Source organism: Glandiceps talaboti, chromosome 9, assembly GCF_964340395.1.
Source record: "Glandiceps talaboti chromosome 9, keGlaTala1.1, whole genome shotgun sequence".
In the NCBI taxonomy this organism is placed as follows: Eukaryota; Metazoa; Hemichordata; class Enteropneusta; family Spengelidae; genus Glandiceps; species Glandiceps talaboti.
The window spans coordinates 2628716-2646215 of NC_135557.1; the positions used below are offsets into that span (position 1 = coordinate 2628716).

Here is a 17500-nt window from a genome sequence, read left to right on the forward strand (position 1 = left end):
TAGACTAGTGATTGGTTTATTGAATAGAAAGTCACTACTATACTAGACTAGTGATTGGTTTACAGAATAGAAAGTCACTACTATACTAGACTAGTGATTGGTTTATTAAACAGAAAGTCACTACTAGATTAGTGATTGGTTTACTGAATGGAAAGTCACTACTATACTAGACTAGTGATTGGTTTATTAAATAGAAAGTCACTACTATACTAGACTAGTGATTGGTTTATTAAACAGAAAGTCACTATTATACTAGACTAGTGATTGGTTTATTGAATAGAAAGTCACTATTATACTAGACTAGTGATTGGTTTATTAAACAGAAAGTCACTATTATACTAGACTAGTGATTGGTTTACTGAATAGAAAGTCACTACTATACTAGACTAGTGATTGGTTTATTGAATAGAAAGTCACTACTATACTAGACTAGTGATTGGGTTATTGAATAGAAAGTCACTATTATACTAGACTAGTGACTGGTTTACTGAATAGAAAGTTACTACTATACTAGACTAGTGATTGGTTTATTGAATAGAAAGTCACTACTATACTAGACTAGTGATTGGTTTATTGAATAGAAAGTCACTACTATACTAGACTAGTGATTGGTTTATTGAATAGAAAGTCACTACTATACTAGACTAGTGATTGGTTTATTAAATAGAAAGTCACTACTATACTAGACTAGTGATTGGTTTATTAAATAGAAAGTCACTACTAGATTAGTGATTGGTTTATTGAATGGAAAGTCACTACTATACTAGACTAGTGATTGGGTTATTGAATAGAAAGTCACTATTATACTAGACTAGTGACTGGTTTACTGAATAGAAAGTTACTACTATACTAGACTAGTGATTGGTTTATTGAATAGAAAGTCACTACTATACTAGACTAGTGATTGGTTTATTGAATAGAAAGTCACTACTATACTAGACTAGTGATTGGTTTATTGAATAGAAAGTCACTACTATACTAGACTAGTGATTGGTTTATTAAATAGAAAGTCACTACTATACTAGACTAGTGATTGGTTTATTAAATAGAAAGTCACTACTAGATTAGTGATTGGTTTATTGAATGGAAAGTCACTACTATACTAGACTAGTGATTGGTTTATTGAACAGAAAGTCACTACTATACTAGACTAGTGATTGGTTTACTAAACAGAAAGTCACTACTATACTAGACTAGTGATTGGTTTATTAAATAGAAAGTCACTACTAAATTAGTGATTGGTTTATTGAATGGAAAGTCACTACTATACTAGACTAGTGATTGGTTTATTAAATAGAAAGTCACTACTATACTAGACTAGTGATTGGTTTATTAAATAGAAAGTCACTACTATACTAGATTAGTGATTGGTTTACTGAATAGAAAGTCACTACTATACTAGACTAGTGATTGGTGTATTAAATAGAAAGTCACTACTATACTAGACTATAGTGATTGCTTTATTAAAAAGAAAGTCACTACTATATTAGTGATTGGTTTATTGAATGGAAAGTCACTACTATACTGGACTAGTGATTGGTTTATTGAATAGAAAGTCACTATTATACTAGACTAGTGATTGGTTTATTAAACAGAAAGTCACTATTATACTACACTAGTGATTGCTTTACTGAATAGAAAGTCACTACTATACTAGACTAGTGATTGGTTTATTGAATAGAAAGTTACTACTATACTAGACTAGTGATTGGGTTATTGAATAGAAAGTCACTATAATACTAGACTAGTGACTGGTTTACTGAATTGAAAGTTACTACTATACTAGACAAGTGATTGGTTTATTGAATAGAAAGTCACTACTATACTAGACTAGTGATTGGTTTATTGAATAGAAAGTCACTACCATACTAGACTAGTGATTGGTTTATTGAATAGAAAGTCACTACTATACTAGACTAGTGATTGGTTTATTAAATAGAAAGTCACTACTATACTAGACTAGTGGTTAGTTTATTGAATAGAAAGTCACTACTATACTAGACTAGTGGTTGGTTGGTTTATTGAATAGAAAGTCACTACTATACTAGACTAGTGATTGGGTTATTGAATAGAAAGTCACTATTATACTAGACTAGTGACTGGTTTACTGAATAGAAAGTTACTACTATACTAGACTAGTGATTGGTTTATTGAATAGAAAGTCACTACTATACTAGACTAGTGATTGGTTTATTGAATAGAAAGTCACTACTATACTAGACTAGTGATTGGTTTACAGAATAGAAAGTCACTACTATACTAGACTAGTGATTGGTTTATTAAACAGAAAGTCACTGCTAGATTAGTGATTGGTTTACTGAATGGAAAGTCACTACTATACTAGACTAGTGATTGGTTTATTAAGTAGAAAGTCACTACTATACTAGACTAGTGATTGGTTTATTAAACAGAAAGTCACTATTATACTAGACTAGTGATTGGTTTATTGAATAGAAAGTCACTATTATACTAGACTAGTGATTGGTTTATTAAACAGAAAGTCACTATTATACTAGACTAGTGATTGGTTTACTGAATAGAAAGTCACTTCTATACTAGACTAGTGATTGGTTTATTGAATAGAAAGTCACTACTATACTAGACTAGTGATTGGGTTATTGAATAGAAAGTCACTATTATACTAGACTAGTGACTGGTTTACTGAATAGAAAGTTACTACTATACTAGACTAGTGATTGGTTTATTGAATAGAAAGTCACTACTATACTAGACTAGTGATTGGTTTATTGAATAGAAAGTCACTACTATACTAGACTAGTGATTGGTTTATTGAATAGAAAGTCACTACTATACTAGACTAGTGATTGGTTTATTAAATAGAAAGTCACTACTAGATTAGTGATTGGTTTATTGAATGGAAAGTCACTACTATACTAGACTAGTGATTGGTTTATTGAACAGAAAGTCACTACTATACTAGACTAGTGATTGGTTTACTAAACAGAAAGTCACTACTATACTAGACTAGTGATTGTTTTACTAAACAGAAAGTCACTACTATACTAGACTAGTGATTGGTTTATTAAATAGAAAGTCACTACTAAATTAGTGATTGGTTTATTGAATGGAAAGTCACTACTATACTAGACTAGTGATTGGTTTATTAAATAGAAAGTCACTACTATACTAGACTAGTGATTGGTTTATTAAATAGAAAGTCACTACTATACTAGATTAGTGATTGGTTTACTGAATAGAAAGTCACTACTATACTAGACTAGTGATTGGTTTATTAAATAGAAAGTCACTACTATACTAGACTATAGTGATTGCTTTATTAAAAAGAAAGTCACTACTATATTAGTGATTGGTTTATTGAATGGAAAGTCACTACTATACTAGACTAGTGATTGGGTTATTGAATAGAAAGTCACTATAATACTAGACTAGTGACTGGTTTACTGAATTGAAAGTTACTACTATACTAGACAAGTGATTGGTTTATTGAATAGAAAGTCACTACTATACTAGACTAGTGATTGGTTTATTGAATAGAAAGTCACTACTATACTAGACTAGTGATTGGTTTACTGAATGGAAAGTCACTACTATACTAGACAAGTGATTGGTTTACTGAATGGAAAGTCACTACTATACTAGACAAGTGATTGGTTTATTGAATAGAAAGTCACTACTATACTAGACTAGTGATTGGTTTATTGAATAGAAAGTCACTACCATACTAGACTAGTGATTGGTTTATTGAATAGAAAGTCACTACCATACTAGACTAGTGATTGGTTTATTGAATAGAAAGTCACTACTATACTAGACTAGTGATTGGTTTATTGAATAGAAAGTCACTACTATACTAGACTAGTGATTGGTTTATTGAATAGAAAGTCACTACCATACTAGACTAGTGATTGGTTTATTGAATAGAAAGTCACTACTATACTAGACTAGTGATTGGTTTATTGAATAGAAAGTCACTACCATACTAGACTAGTGATTGGTTTATTGAATAGAAAGTCACTACTATACTAGACTAGTGATTGGTTTATTAAATAGAAAGTCACTACTATACTAGACTAGTGGTTAGTTTATTGAATAGAAAGTCACTACTATACTAGACTAGTGGTTGGTTTGTTTATTGAATAGAAAGTCACTACTATACTAGACTAGTGATTGGTTTATTGAACAGAAAGTCACTATTATACTAGACTAGTGGTTGGTTTACAGAATAGAAAGTCACTACTATACTAGACTAGTGGTTGGTTTATTGAATAGAAAGTCACTACTATACTAGACTAGTGATTGGTTTATTGAATAGAAAGTCACTACTATACTAGACTAGTGATTGGTTTATTGAATAGAAAGTCACTACTATACTAGACTAGTGATTGGTTTACAGAATAGAAAGTCACTACTATACTAGACTAGTGATTGGTTTATTAAATAGAAAGTCACTACTAGACTATTGATTGGTTTACTGAATAGAAAGTCACTACTAGACTAGTGATTGGTTTATTAAACAGAAAGTCACTACTATACTAGACTAGTGATTGGTTTACTGAATAGAAAGTCACTACTATACTAGACTAGTGATTGGTTTATTAAACAGAAAGTAACTACGATACTAGACTAGTGATTGGTTTACAGAATAGAAAGTCACTACTATACTAGACTAGTGATTGGTTTATTGAATAGAAAGTCACTACTATACTAGACTAGTGATTGGTTTATTAAATAGAAAGTCACTACTAGACTATTGATTGGTTTACTGAATAGAAAGTCACTACTAGACTAGTGATTGGTTTATTAAACAGAAAGTCACTACTATACTAGACTAGTGATTGGTTTACTGAATAGAAAGTCACTACTATACTAGACTAGTGATTGGTTTATTAAACAGAAAGTAACTACGATACTAGACTAGTGATTGGTTTACAGAATAGAAAGTCACTACTATATTAGACTAGTGATTGGTTTATTGAATAGAAAGTCACTACTATACTAGACTAGTGATTGGTTTATTAAATAGAAAGTCACTACTAGACTATTGATTGGTTTATTAAACAGAAAGTCACTACTATACTAGACTAGTGATTGCTTTACTGAATAGAAAGTCACTACTAGACTAGTGATTGGTTTATTAAACAGAAAGTCACTACTATACTAGACTAGTGATTTGTTTATTAAACAGAAAGTAACTACGATACTAGACTAGTGATTGGTTTACAGAATAGAAAGTCACTACTATACTAGACTAGTGATTGGTTTATTGAATAGAAAGTCACTACTATACTAGACTATAGTGATTGCTTTATTAAAAAGAAAGTCACTACTATATTAGTGATTGGTTTACTGAATAGAAAGTCACTACTAGATTAGTGATTGGTTTACTGAATAGAAAGTCACTACTATACTAGACTAGTGATTGGTTTATTAAACAGAAAGTCACTACTATACTAGACTAGTGATTTGTTTATTAAACAGAAAGTAACTACGATACTAGACTAGTGATTGGTTTACAGAATAGAAAGTCACTACTATACTAGACTAGTGATTGGTTTATTGAATAGAAAGTCACTACTATACTAGACTATAGTGATTGCTTTATTAAAAAGAAAGTCACTACTATATTAGTGATTGGTTTACTGAATAGAAAGTCACTACTAGATTAGTGATTGGTTTACTGAATAGAAAGTCACTACTATACTAGACTAGTGATTGGTTTATTAAACAGAAAGTCACTACTATACTAGACAAGTGATTGGTTTATTGAATAGAAAGTCACTACTATACTAGACTATAGTGATTGCTTTATTAAAAAGAAAGTCACTACTATATTAGTGATTGGTTTATTGAATAGAAAGTCACTACTAGATTAGTGATTGGTTTACTGAATAGAAAGTCACTACTATACTAGACTAGTGATTGGTTTATTAAACAGAAAGTCACTACTATACTAGACTAGTGATTGGTTTATTAAATAGAAAGTCACTATGATACTAGATTAGTGATTGGTTTAATGAATGGAAAGTCACTACTATACTAGACTAGTGATTGGTTTATTGAATAGAAAGTCACTACTATACTAGACTAGTGGTTGGTTTACTGAATAGAAACTCACTACTATACTAGACTAGTGGTTGGTTTATTGAATAGAAAGTCACTACTATACTAGACTAGTGGTTAGTTTATTGAATAGAAAGTCACTACTATACTAGACTAGTGGTTGGTTTATTGAATAGAAAGTCACTACTATACTAGACTAGTGGTTGGTTTACAGAATAGAAAGTCACTACTATACTAGACTAGTGGTTGGTTTACAGAATAGAAAGTCACTACTATACTAGACTAGTGGTTGGTTTATTGAATAGAAAGTCACTACTATACTAGACTAGTGATTGGTTTATTGAATAGAAAGTCACTACTATACTAGACTAGTGATTGGTTTATTGAATAGAAAGTCACTACTATACTAGACTAGTGATTGGTTTACAGAATAGAAAGTCACTACTATACTAGACTAGTGATTGGTTTATTAAATAGAAAGTCACTACTAGACTATTGATTGGTTTACTGAATAGAAAGTCACTACTAGACTAGTGATTGGTTTATTAAACAGAAAGTCACTACTATACTAGACTAGTGATTGGTTTACTGAATAGAAAGTCACTACTATACTAGACTAGTGATTGGTTTATTAAACAGAAAGTAACTACGATACTAGAATAGTGATTGGTTTACAGAATAGAAAGTCACTACTATACTAGACTAGTGATTGGTTTATTGAATAGAAAGTCACTACTATACTAGACTAGTGATTGGTTTATTAAATAGAAAGTCACTACTAGACTATTGATTGGTTTACTGAATAGAAAGTCACTACTAGACTAGTGATTGGTTTATTAAACAGAAAGTCACTACTATACTAGACTAGTGATTGGTTTACTGAATAGAAAGTCACTACTATACTAGACTAGTGTTGGTTTATTAAACAGAAAGTAACTACGATACTAGAATAGTGATTGGTTTACAGAATAGAAAGTCACTACTATACTAGACTAGTGATTGGTTTATTGAATAGAAAGTCACTACTATACTAGACTAGTGATTGGTTTATTAAATAGAAAGTCACTACTAGACTATTGATTGGTTTACTGAATAGAAAGTCACTACTAGACTAGTGATTGGTTTATTAAACAGAAAGTCACTACTATACTAGACTAGTGATTGGTTTACTGAATAGAAAGTCACTACTATACTAGACTAGTGTTGGTTTATTAAACAGAAAGTAACTACGATACTAGACTAGTGATTGGTTTACAGAATAGAAAGTCACTACTATACTAGACTAGTGATTGGTTTATTGAATAGAAAGTCACTACTATACTAGACTAGTGATTGGTTTATTAAATAGAAAGTCACTACTAGACTATTGATTGGTTTATTAAACAGAAAGTCACTACTATACTAGACTAGTGATTGCTTTACTGAATAGAAAGTCACTACTAGACTAGTGATTGGTTTATTAAACAGAAAGTCACTACTATACTAGACTAGTGATTTGTTTATTAAACAGAAAGTAACTACGATACTAGACTAGTGATTGGTTTACAGAATAGAAAGTCACTACTATACTAGACTAGTGATTGGTTTATTGAATAGAAAGTCACTACTATACTAGACTAGTGATTGGTTTATTGAATAGAAAGTCACTACTAGATTAGTGATTGGTTTACTGAATAGAAAGTCACTACTATACTAGACTAGTGATTGGTTTATTAAACAGAAAGTCACTACTATACTAGACTAGTGATTGGTTTATTAAATAGAAAGTCACTATGATACTAGATTAGTGATTGGTTTACTGAATGGAAAGTCACTACTATACTAGACTAGTGATTGGTTTATTGAATAGAAAGTCACTACTATACTAGACTAGTGGTTAGTTTATTGAATAGAAACTCACTACTATACTAGACTAGTGGTTGGTTTATTGAATAGAAAGTCACTACTATACTAGACTAGTGGTTGGTTTATTGAATAGAAAGTCACTACTATACTAGACTAGTGGTTGGTTTATTGAATAGAAAGTCACTACTATACTAGACTAGTGGTTGGTTTACAGAATAGAAAGTCACTACTATACTAGACTAGTGGTTGGTTTACAGAATAGAAAGTCACTACTATACTAGACTAGTGGTTGGTTTATTGAATAGAAAGTCACTACTATACTAGACTAGTGGTTGGTTTATTGAATAGAAAGTCACTACTATACTAGACTAGTGGTTGGTTTATTGAATAGAAAGTCACTACTATACTAGACTAGTGGTTGGTTTACAGTATAGAAAGTCACTACTAGATTAGTGATTGGTTTACTGAATAGAAAGTCACTACTATACTAGACTAGTGATTGGTTTATTAAACAGAAAGTCACTACTATTCTAGACTAGTGATTGGTTTATTAAACAGAAAGTCACTACTATACTAGACTAGTGATTGGTTTATTGAATAGAAAGTCACTACTATACTAGACTAGTGATTGGTTTACAGAATAGAAAGTCACTACTATACTAGACTAGTGATTGGTTTATTAAATAGAAAGTCACTACTAGACTATTGATTGGTTTACTGAATGGAAAGTCACTATTATACTAGACTAGTGATTGGTTTATTAAACAGAAAGTCACTACTATACTAGACTAGTGATTGGTTTACTGAATAGAAAGTCACTACTATACTAGTGATTGGTTTATTAAACAGAAAGTCACTACTATACTAGACTAGTGATTGGTTTACTGAATAGAAAGTCACTACTATACTAGACTAGTGATTGGTTTATTAAACAGAAAGTAACTACGATACTAGACTAGTGATTGGTTTACAGAATAGAAAGTCACTACTATACTAGACTAGTGATTGGTTTATTGAATAGAAAGTCACTACTATACTAGACTAGTGATTGGTTTATTAAATAGAAAGTCACTACTAGATGAGTGATTGGTTTATTAAACAGAAAGTCACTACTATACTAGACTAGTGATTGGTTTACAGAATAGAAAGTCACTACTATACTAGACTAGTGATTGGTTTACTGAATAGAAAGTCACTACTAGACTAGTGATTGGTTTATTAAACAGAAAGTCACTACTATACTAGACTAGTGATTGGTTTACTGAATAGAAAGTCACTACTATACTAGATTAGTGATTGGTTTATTAAACAGAAAGTAACTACGATACTAGACTAGTGATTGGTTTACAGAATAGAAAGTCACTACTATACTAGACTAGTGATTGGTTTATTGAATAGAAAGTCAGTACTATACTAGACTAGTGATTGGTTTATTAAATAGAAAGTCACTACTAGATTAGTGATTGGTTTACTGAATAGAAAGTCACTACTATACTAGACTAGTGATTGGTTTATTAAACAGAAAGTCACTACTATACTAGACTAGTGATTGCTTTATTAAATAGAAAGTCACTACTAGATTAGTGATTGGTTTACTGAATAGAAAGTCACTACTATACTAGACTCGTGATTGGTTTATTAAATAGAAAGTCACTACTATACTAGACTAGTGATTGGTTTATTAAACAGAAAGTCACTACTATACTAGATTAGTGATTGGTTTACTGAATGGAAAGTCACTACTATACTAGACTAGTGATTGGTTTATTGAATAGAAAGTCACTACTATACTAGACTAGTGATTGGTTTATTAAATATTAAGTCACTATTATACTAGACTAGTGATTGCTTTACTGAATGGAAAGTCACTACTATACTAGACTAGTGATTGGTTTATTAAATAGAAAGTCACTACTAGATTAGTGATTGGTTTACTGAATGGAAAGTCACTACTATACTAGACTAGTGATTGGTTTATTGAATAGAAAGTCACTACTATACTAGACTAGTGATTGGTTTATTAAATATTAAGTCACTATTATACTAGACTAGTGATTGGTTTACTGAATGGAAAGTCACTACTATACTAAACTAGTGATTGGTTTATTAAATAGAAAGTCACTACTAGATTAGTGATTGGTTTACTGAATAGAAAGTCACCACGATACTAGACTAGTGATTGGTTTATTGAATGGATAGTCACTACTATACTAGACTAGTGATTGGTTTATTAAATAGAAAGTCACTACTAGATTAGTGATTGGTTTATTGAATAGAAAGTCACTACTATACTAGACTAGTGATTGGTTTACAGAATAGAAAGTCACTACTATACTAGACTAGTGATTGGTTTATTAAATAGAAAGTCACTACTAGATTAGTGATTGGTTTATTGAATAGAAAGTCACTACTATACTAGACTAGTGATTGGTTTATTGAATAGAAAGTCACTACTATACTAGACTAGTGATTGGTTTATTAAACAGAAAGTCACTACTATACTAGACTAGTGGTTGGTTTATTGAATAGAAAGTCACTACTATACTAGACTAGTGATTGGTTTATTAAATAGAAAGTCACTACTAGATTAGTGATTGGTTTACAGAATAGAAAGTCACTACTATACTAGACTAGTGATTGGTTTATTAAATAGAAAGTCACTACTATACTAGACTAGTGATTGGTTTATTAAATAGAAAGTCACTACTAGATTAGTGATTGGTTTACAGAATAGAAAGTCACTACTATACTAGACTAGTGATTGGTTTATTAAATAGAAAGTCACTACTATACTAGACTAGTGATTGGTTTATTAAATAGAAAGTCACTACTAGATTAGTGATTGGTTTACTGAATGGAAAGTCACTACTATACTAGACTAGTGATTGGTTTATTAAACAGAAAGTCACTACTATACTAGACTAGTGATTGGTTTACAGAATAGAAAGTCACTACTATACTAGACTAGTGATTGGTTTATTAAATAGAAAGTCACTACTAGATTAGTGATTGGTTTACTGAATGGAAAGTCACTACTATACTAGACTAGTGATTGGTTTACAGAATAGAAAGTCACTACTATACTAGACTAGTGATTGGTTTATTGAATAGAAAGTCACTACTATACTAGACTAGTGATTGGTTTATTAAACAGAAAGTCACTACTATACTAGACTAGTGATTGGTTTATTGAATAGAAAGTCACTACTATACTAGACTAGTGATTGGTTTATGAAACAGAAAGTCACTACTATACTAGACTAGTGATTGGTTTACAGAATAGAAAGTCACTACTATACTAGACTAGTGATTGGTTTATTGAATAGAAAGTCACTACTATACTAGACTAGTGATTGGTTTATTAAATAGAAAGTCACTACTATACTAGACTAGTGATTGGTTTATTGAATAGAAAGTCACTACTATACTAGACTAGTGATTGGTTTATTGAATAGAAAGTCACTACTATACTAGACTAGTGATTGGTTTATTGAATAGAAAGTCACTACTATACTAGACTAGTGATTGGTTTATTGAATAGAAAGTCACTACTATACTAGACTAGTGATTGGTTTATTGAATAGAAAGTCACTACTATACTAGACTAGTGATTGGTTTATTGAATAGAAAGTCACTACTATACTAGACTAGTGATTAGTTTATTAAACAGAGAGTCACTATTATACTAGACTAGTGATTGGCTTACTGAATAAAGTTGATAGTATTCATTGATGAATTTTAAATTTGAATACTTGGAATGACATCTAACTGAGAAATTCTCCAAGACCTCGGAAAATGAATTGGAAACTTGAGAATGGATTGAAAATATTCATAGCATGTTGGTATGCAAATATTAATTTTAAAGAAAACATTAATCTCAAGATACAAACTGAATTTATAAACCGTTTGTTACCGAAATATTGTATGTAAACAACAACAACAACAACAACAACAACAACAACAACAACAACATCATCATCATCAAAAACATAAAACAACGACGACGACGACGACGACGACGACGACAACGATGATGATGATGATGATGATGATGATGATGATGACGATGATGACGACAACGACGACAACGGCAAGAACAAGAACAACGACAACAACAACACAAAACGTTTTTACGTTGCTACGCAACTAGTATCAACGTTGGTCAATCACTTACATAAATATTACTTGATGGCTGTAATGGTCACGTCCCTACAGTGACCCCGTTTGCACATGTTTTCTTTTCTATATCATCGCATACACCAAGGTCGCTTGTCTTTTCAAATATTGTCGATTTTGTCTATCAAATATTGACAAGTTAGTCGTATCATTTAGTCGGTATTTCTGGGCATGAATGTCGACAGATTTCGGTGATTGATGAAGAAGCGTTTGATTGTTATCATTTGGACTAACAAACACACATTGGTGATTAAACCACACCAATAATATCATTTACTTATCAGTTCCATCTGTACTGACAGTCAGAATGATAAAGCTATGGCATACAGCCAGCAACACAACCAGTGACACTCACCCATACATACAGCCAGCAATGCACACCCATACAGCCAGTGACACAACTCCATACAGCTACTGACACACACCCACACAGCCAGTGACACAACTCCATACAACTACTGACACACACCCACACAGCCAGTGACACAACTCCATACAACTACTGACACACACCCACACAGCCAGTGACACAACTCCATACAACTACTGACACACACCCATACAGCCAGTGACACAACTCCATACAACTACTGACACACACCCACACAGCCAGTGACACAACTCCATACAACTACTGACACACACCCACACAGCCAGTGACACAACTCCATACAACTACTGACACACACCCACACAGCCAGTGACACAACTCCATACAACTACTGACACACACCCACACAGCCAGTGACACAACTCCATACAACTACTGACACACACCCACACAGCCAGTGACACAACTCCATACAACTACTGACACACACCCACATAGCCAGCAGCAAACACCAATAAGCCAGTGACACAACCCAATATAACTAGTGATACACAACCAAACAGCTAGTGACACACACCCATACAGCCAGTGACACACACCCTACCAGCGACACACACCCATACAACCATTTATACAGCGCCACACAACTAGTGACACAACCCCATACTGTTAGTGATAGAACCCAATACAACTAGTGATACAACCCCATACAACTAGAGATACAACTAGTGATGCAACCCAACACAACTAGTGATACAAGCCAATACAACTAGTGATACAACCCAATACAACTAGTGATACAACCCCATACAACTAGTGATACAACCCAATACTGAACAACTAGTGATACAACCCAATACAACTAGTGATACAACCCCAGACAACTAGTGATACAACCCAATACAACTAGTGATACAACCCCATACAACTAGTGATACAACCCAATACAACTAGTGATACAACCCCAGACAACTAGTGATACAACCCAATACAACTAGCGATACAACCCAATACAACTAGCGATACAACCCAATACAACTAGTGATACAACCCAATACAACTAGTGATACAACCCAATACAACTAGTGATACAACCCCATACAACTAGTGATACAACCCAATACAACTAGTGATACAACCCCATACAACTAGAGATACAACTAGTGATGCAACCCAACACAACTAGTGATACAACCCAATACAACTAGCGATACAACCCCATACAACTAGTGATACAACCCAATACAACTAGTGATACAACCCAATACAACTAGTGATACAACCCAATACAACTAGTGATACAACCCAATACAACTAGTGATACAACCCAATACAACTAGTGATACAACCCCATACAACTAGTGATACAACCCAATACAACTAGTGATACAACCCCATACAACTAGTGATACAACCCAATACAACTAGTGATACAACCCAATACAACTAGTTATACAACCCAATACAACTAGTGATACAACCCCATACAACTAGTGATACAACCCAATACAACTAGTGATACAACCCCATACAACTAGTGATACAACCCAATACAACTAGTTATACAACCCAATACAACTAGTGATACAACCCAATACAACTAGTGATACAACCCCATACAACTAGTGATACAACCCCATACAACTAGTGATACAACCCAATACAACTAGTTATACAACCCAATACAACTAGTGATACAACCCAATACAACTAGTGATACAACCCCATACAACTAGTGATACAACCCAATACAACTAGTTATACAACCCAATACAACTAGTGATACAACCCAATACAACTAGTGATACAACCCCATACAACTAGTGATACAACCCCATACTGTTAGTGATACAACCCCATACAACTAGTGATACAATCCAATACAACTAGTGATACAACCCAATACAACTAGTGATACAACCCAATACAACTAGCGATACAACCCAATACAACTAGTGATACAACCCAATACAACTAGTGATACAACCCCATACAACTAGTGATACAACCCCATACAACTAGTGATACAACCCAATACAACTAGTTATACAACCCAATACAACTAGTGATACAACCCAATACAACTAGTGATACAACCCCATACAACTAGTGATACAACCCCATACAACTAGTGATACAACCCAATACAACTAGTGATACAACCCCATACAACTAGTGATACAACCCAATACAACTAGTGATACAACCCCATACAACTAGTGATACAATCCAATACAACTAGTGATACAACCCCATACAACTAGTGATACAACCCCATACAACTAGTGATACAACCCAATACAACTAGTGATACAACCCCATACTGTTAGTGATACAACCCCATACAACTAGTAATACAACCCAATACAACTAGTGATACAACCCAATACAACACGTTCTTGTTACAGATATACAGAAGAAAACAATAAGCCGATATGACACATTGGAAAAATAACATTAGTTATTAACAAATAGTTTTAAAAAACTCACTTTCTAAGGCATATCTCTTGGCCGGTGACGATCTAAAGTCATGGAGCAATTGTTGAGTTGATATCAGACATTCCTCGGTCACGTTTACTATACTGTATACCAAATCAATGTCAGTATTTGTCATTTCAAACATTGCATTCTGTTGCAGGGAGTCAGACTTGGCAAAGGATTGGTCGACAGAAAATCTATTCCCTGTACCCGAAATCTGTTTTCTGACAATGGCATTGTCAATGATATGACCAAATCTAAACAGCTCGTCGCCATGGTTTTCCACTAAATATTCCGAATATGTCTGATACAGCTTCTCCTGGTGACGATGAGGAGTAAGCTGGTCGCCTAGGAGATGAAGAAAGTCGGAATCCCAGGAATAAGATGTTACATAAGATAGACGAAGAACGCCTACAAATAGAAGTGTCAGTAACATGTCTATAGCCTGTACTAAACTATCATATCAATTCTACCGACACTACAGCTATCAGTTTAATCACGTGATTATACCACTTTATAGAAATCGGTCAAGTGACGAGTAAAGCAATTGCATCAAAATAAATAGTCTACGTATCTTTTCAATCTTGTCGACTTTCTGATAACATCACGACCTCAAGGTTATAGTATGATATATATACAAAGTGAATACAACCAATTCAATACAGTTCAACACAGTTTATCTGTTAACTTCAAAATCGTCAATTTATAACATCATGAATGTTCCTCTATATCTCGTAAAGTTGTGTATAATGAAAGGTGGGTCGATTTGGGTTTAAACAGAGACAGTACTTCATTGTCAGATAAATACACCGATTGTATTGGTCAGTCTAACCATGGCGGTTCCAAAGGTAAGTGACAGTTAGTGTCCAGGGTGTATAACTACAGTAAGATATTATCGTTGATAAAGTTTGTTGGAGTTTAACTGCTATACCGCTATCCTGATAGAGTATTGTCAGTCTGAAAGTCATTTGTACATTTGTATTCTATAACTACCTATAGATGTACGAATAGTGTGCTAGATCTCCACAAAGTTAGTGATGATATACCGTCATGATATCCTTTGATCAGAGGTTAATATCCAATATGGACCTGACCACGCCATTCAGTCAACAAACTTTTAGTCTCAACAAATTGGACCCGTGTGATGACCCGTTATCTCAAATATACCGTTGTCTGATTAATGATTGTTTATTGCCAATAACGGCGATGTGTTTGTGATAAAGGGAGGGGTGGTTTAGCAGGATTAAGTAGGGTGGTGAGGGGACTGTCATGGCAACAGTAGAGTAGCAAGGGGACTCACGGGACTTACGGATGGCAATAGGGTGGTGAGTGAATTGTCATGGTTGACAACAATAGGGTGGTGAGTGAACTGTCATGGATGGCAACAATAGGGTGGTGAGTGAACTGTCATGGATGGCAACAATAGAGAGAGTATTTAGCTATTCTTTTAGTCCTCCCACTGGTGGTGATGGATATCTGCGCTCCCTTCCCCCCTCCCCCTCCGTGGTTCAACATCCACATTTCCTCTTACCATACAGTACTTTTCTTATCATTTATTCCTACACCTCGAACTCTACTTGCAGAGATTAGGTACTCTATAAATCTTCTTTATTATTATTATACCCACAATTCATTTTGAAGTACACAAATGTGCGCCTGTACCCACAATTCCGTGTTTTCCTCAGTTCCTCCTAGACTAACAGAATCAAGTCGTCCCCGTCGCAATTTTCTTCCCCGGCTCTCGCGACCGATCAAAAAATATTTGCCCGCCCACTGAGAAATTGCGTAAGAACAGCTTTTTGCAATTAAAACATCTTCTTTCACCGTATATGTACCTACATGTTTTGTTGTCGATAGGACGGTAAATGACTACTCATTCAATGATGGAATTTAAAGGTGAACAAACTAAATACATTATTGCTTCTACGTCCAACTTACAACAGCTATGCAGTTCATTTCTTGTAGCAGACACACACATATTCATTAATTATACAAGTAAATACATTTGAAATAACCATTCACTGTTCAGTGGTTACCATTCTTTTACTCCATTCTTTGTAATGACACATATTAAAAAGTAAAGGCATGGTGTCAATGTAGCGTTACCTTGGTTACTAGTCAATAGTCATTGACTTGTAAGCAACGCCACGGTACTTGAAAGCTTTTAGTGGCCAGTATTGTGGGAACACACAGTGTGTGTTGTGTACAAAGGTTTATTGTAGGGTGAAGGATACTCATATAGCTTACATGGTTTGAATTCAGGTCACGTCATCTATTCAATATGATAAGACCGATACTTTATTTTTATAGGGTTCATTGACCCCACACCTATAACACAATAGTTCTTATTTTTCACTATTTTATAGAATCTACCATAGATATGTATTGGTAGAAATATGTCAAACGTTTATGATCAATTAGAATTGGTTAAACGTACGTATTAAGCAATAAACCTATGTCACGTTGATTGAACCACCCTTTTATGAAATGGTATAGTCCACACTTCCACATTATTATTTGTCCTGATAGAGTCGACTGATTGTGCACATGCGGTTAGTTATATCGTGAAGACATTATGAAATATTAACCTGCATCGTGTTAAAATGTACCACAGATCATGTGTGTGGA

The 17500-nt window shown here is 33.4% G+C and overlaps 2 protein-coding genes across 3 annotated transcripts in view; one reads left to right on the forward strand and one right to left on the reverse strand.

The window, feature by feature from the left end:
• Positions 1–15308, reverse strand: part of LOC144440431 (O-acyltransferase like protein-like) — a 48113-nt gene extending 32805 nt beyond the window's left edge. The window contains exon 1 of the mRNA XM_078129802.1: positions 14885–15308. Within this exon, the coding sequence (XP_077985928.1) occupies positions 14885–15308 (424 nt within the window). The remainder of the gene's footprint in view (positions 1–14884) is intronic.
• Positions 15309–17409: 2101 nt separating this feature from the next.
• Positions 17410–17500, forward strand: part of LOC144440483 (uncharacterized) — an 8116-nt gene continuing 8025 nt past the window's right edge. For both annotated transcript variants that reach the window (XM_078129865.1, XM_078129866.1), the window contains exon 1: positions 17410–17500. This exon is cut by the window's right edge and continues 48 nt beyond it. In XM_078129865.1, the coding sequence (XP_077985991.1) occupies positions 17476–17500 (25 nt within the window). In that variant the 5' untranslated portion in view covers positions 17410–17475.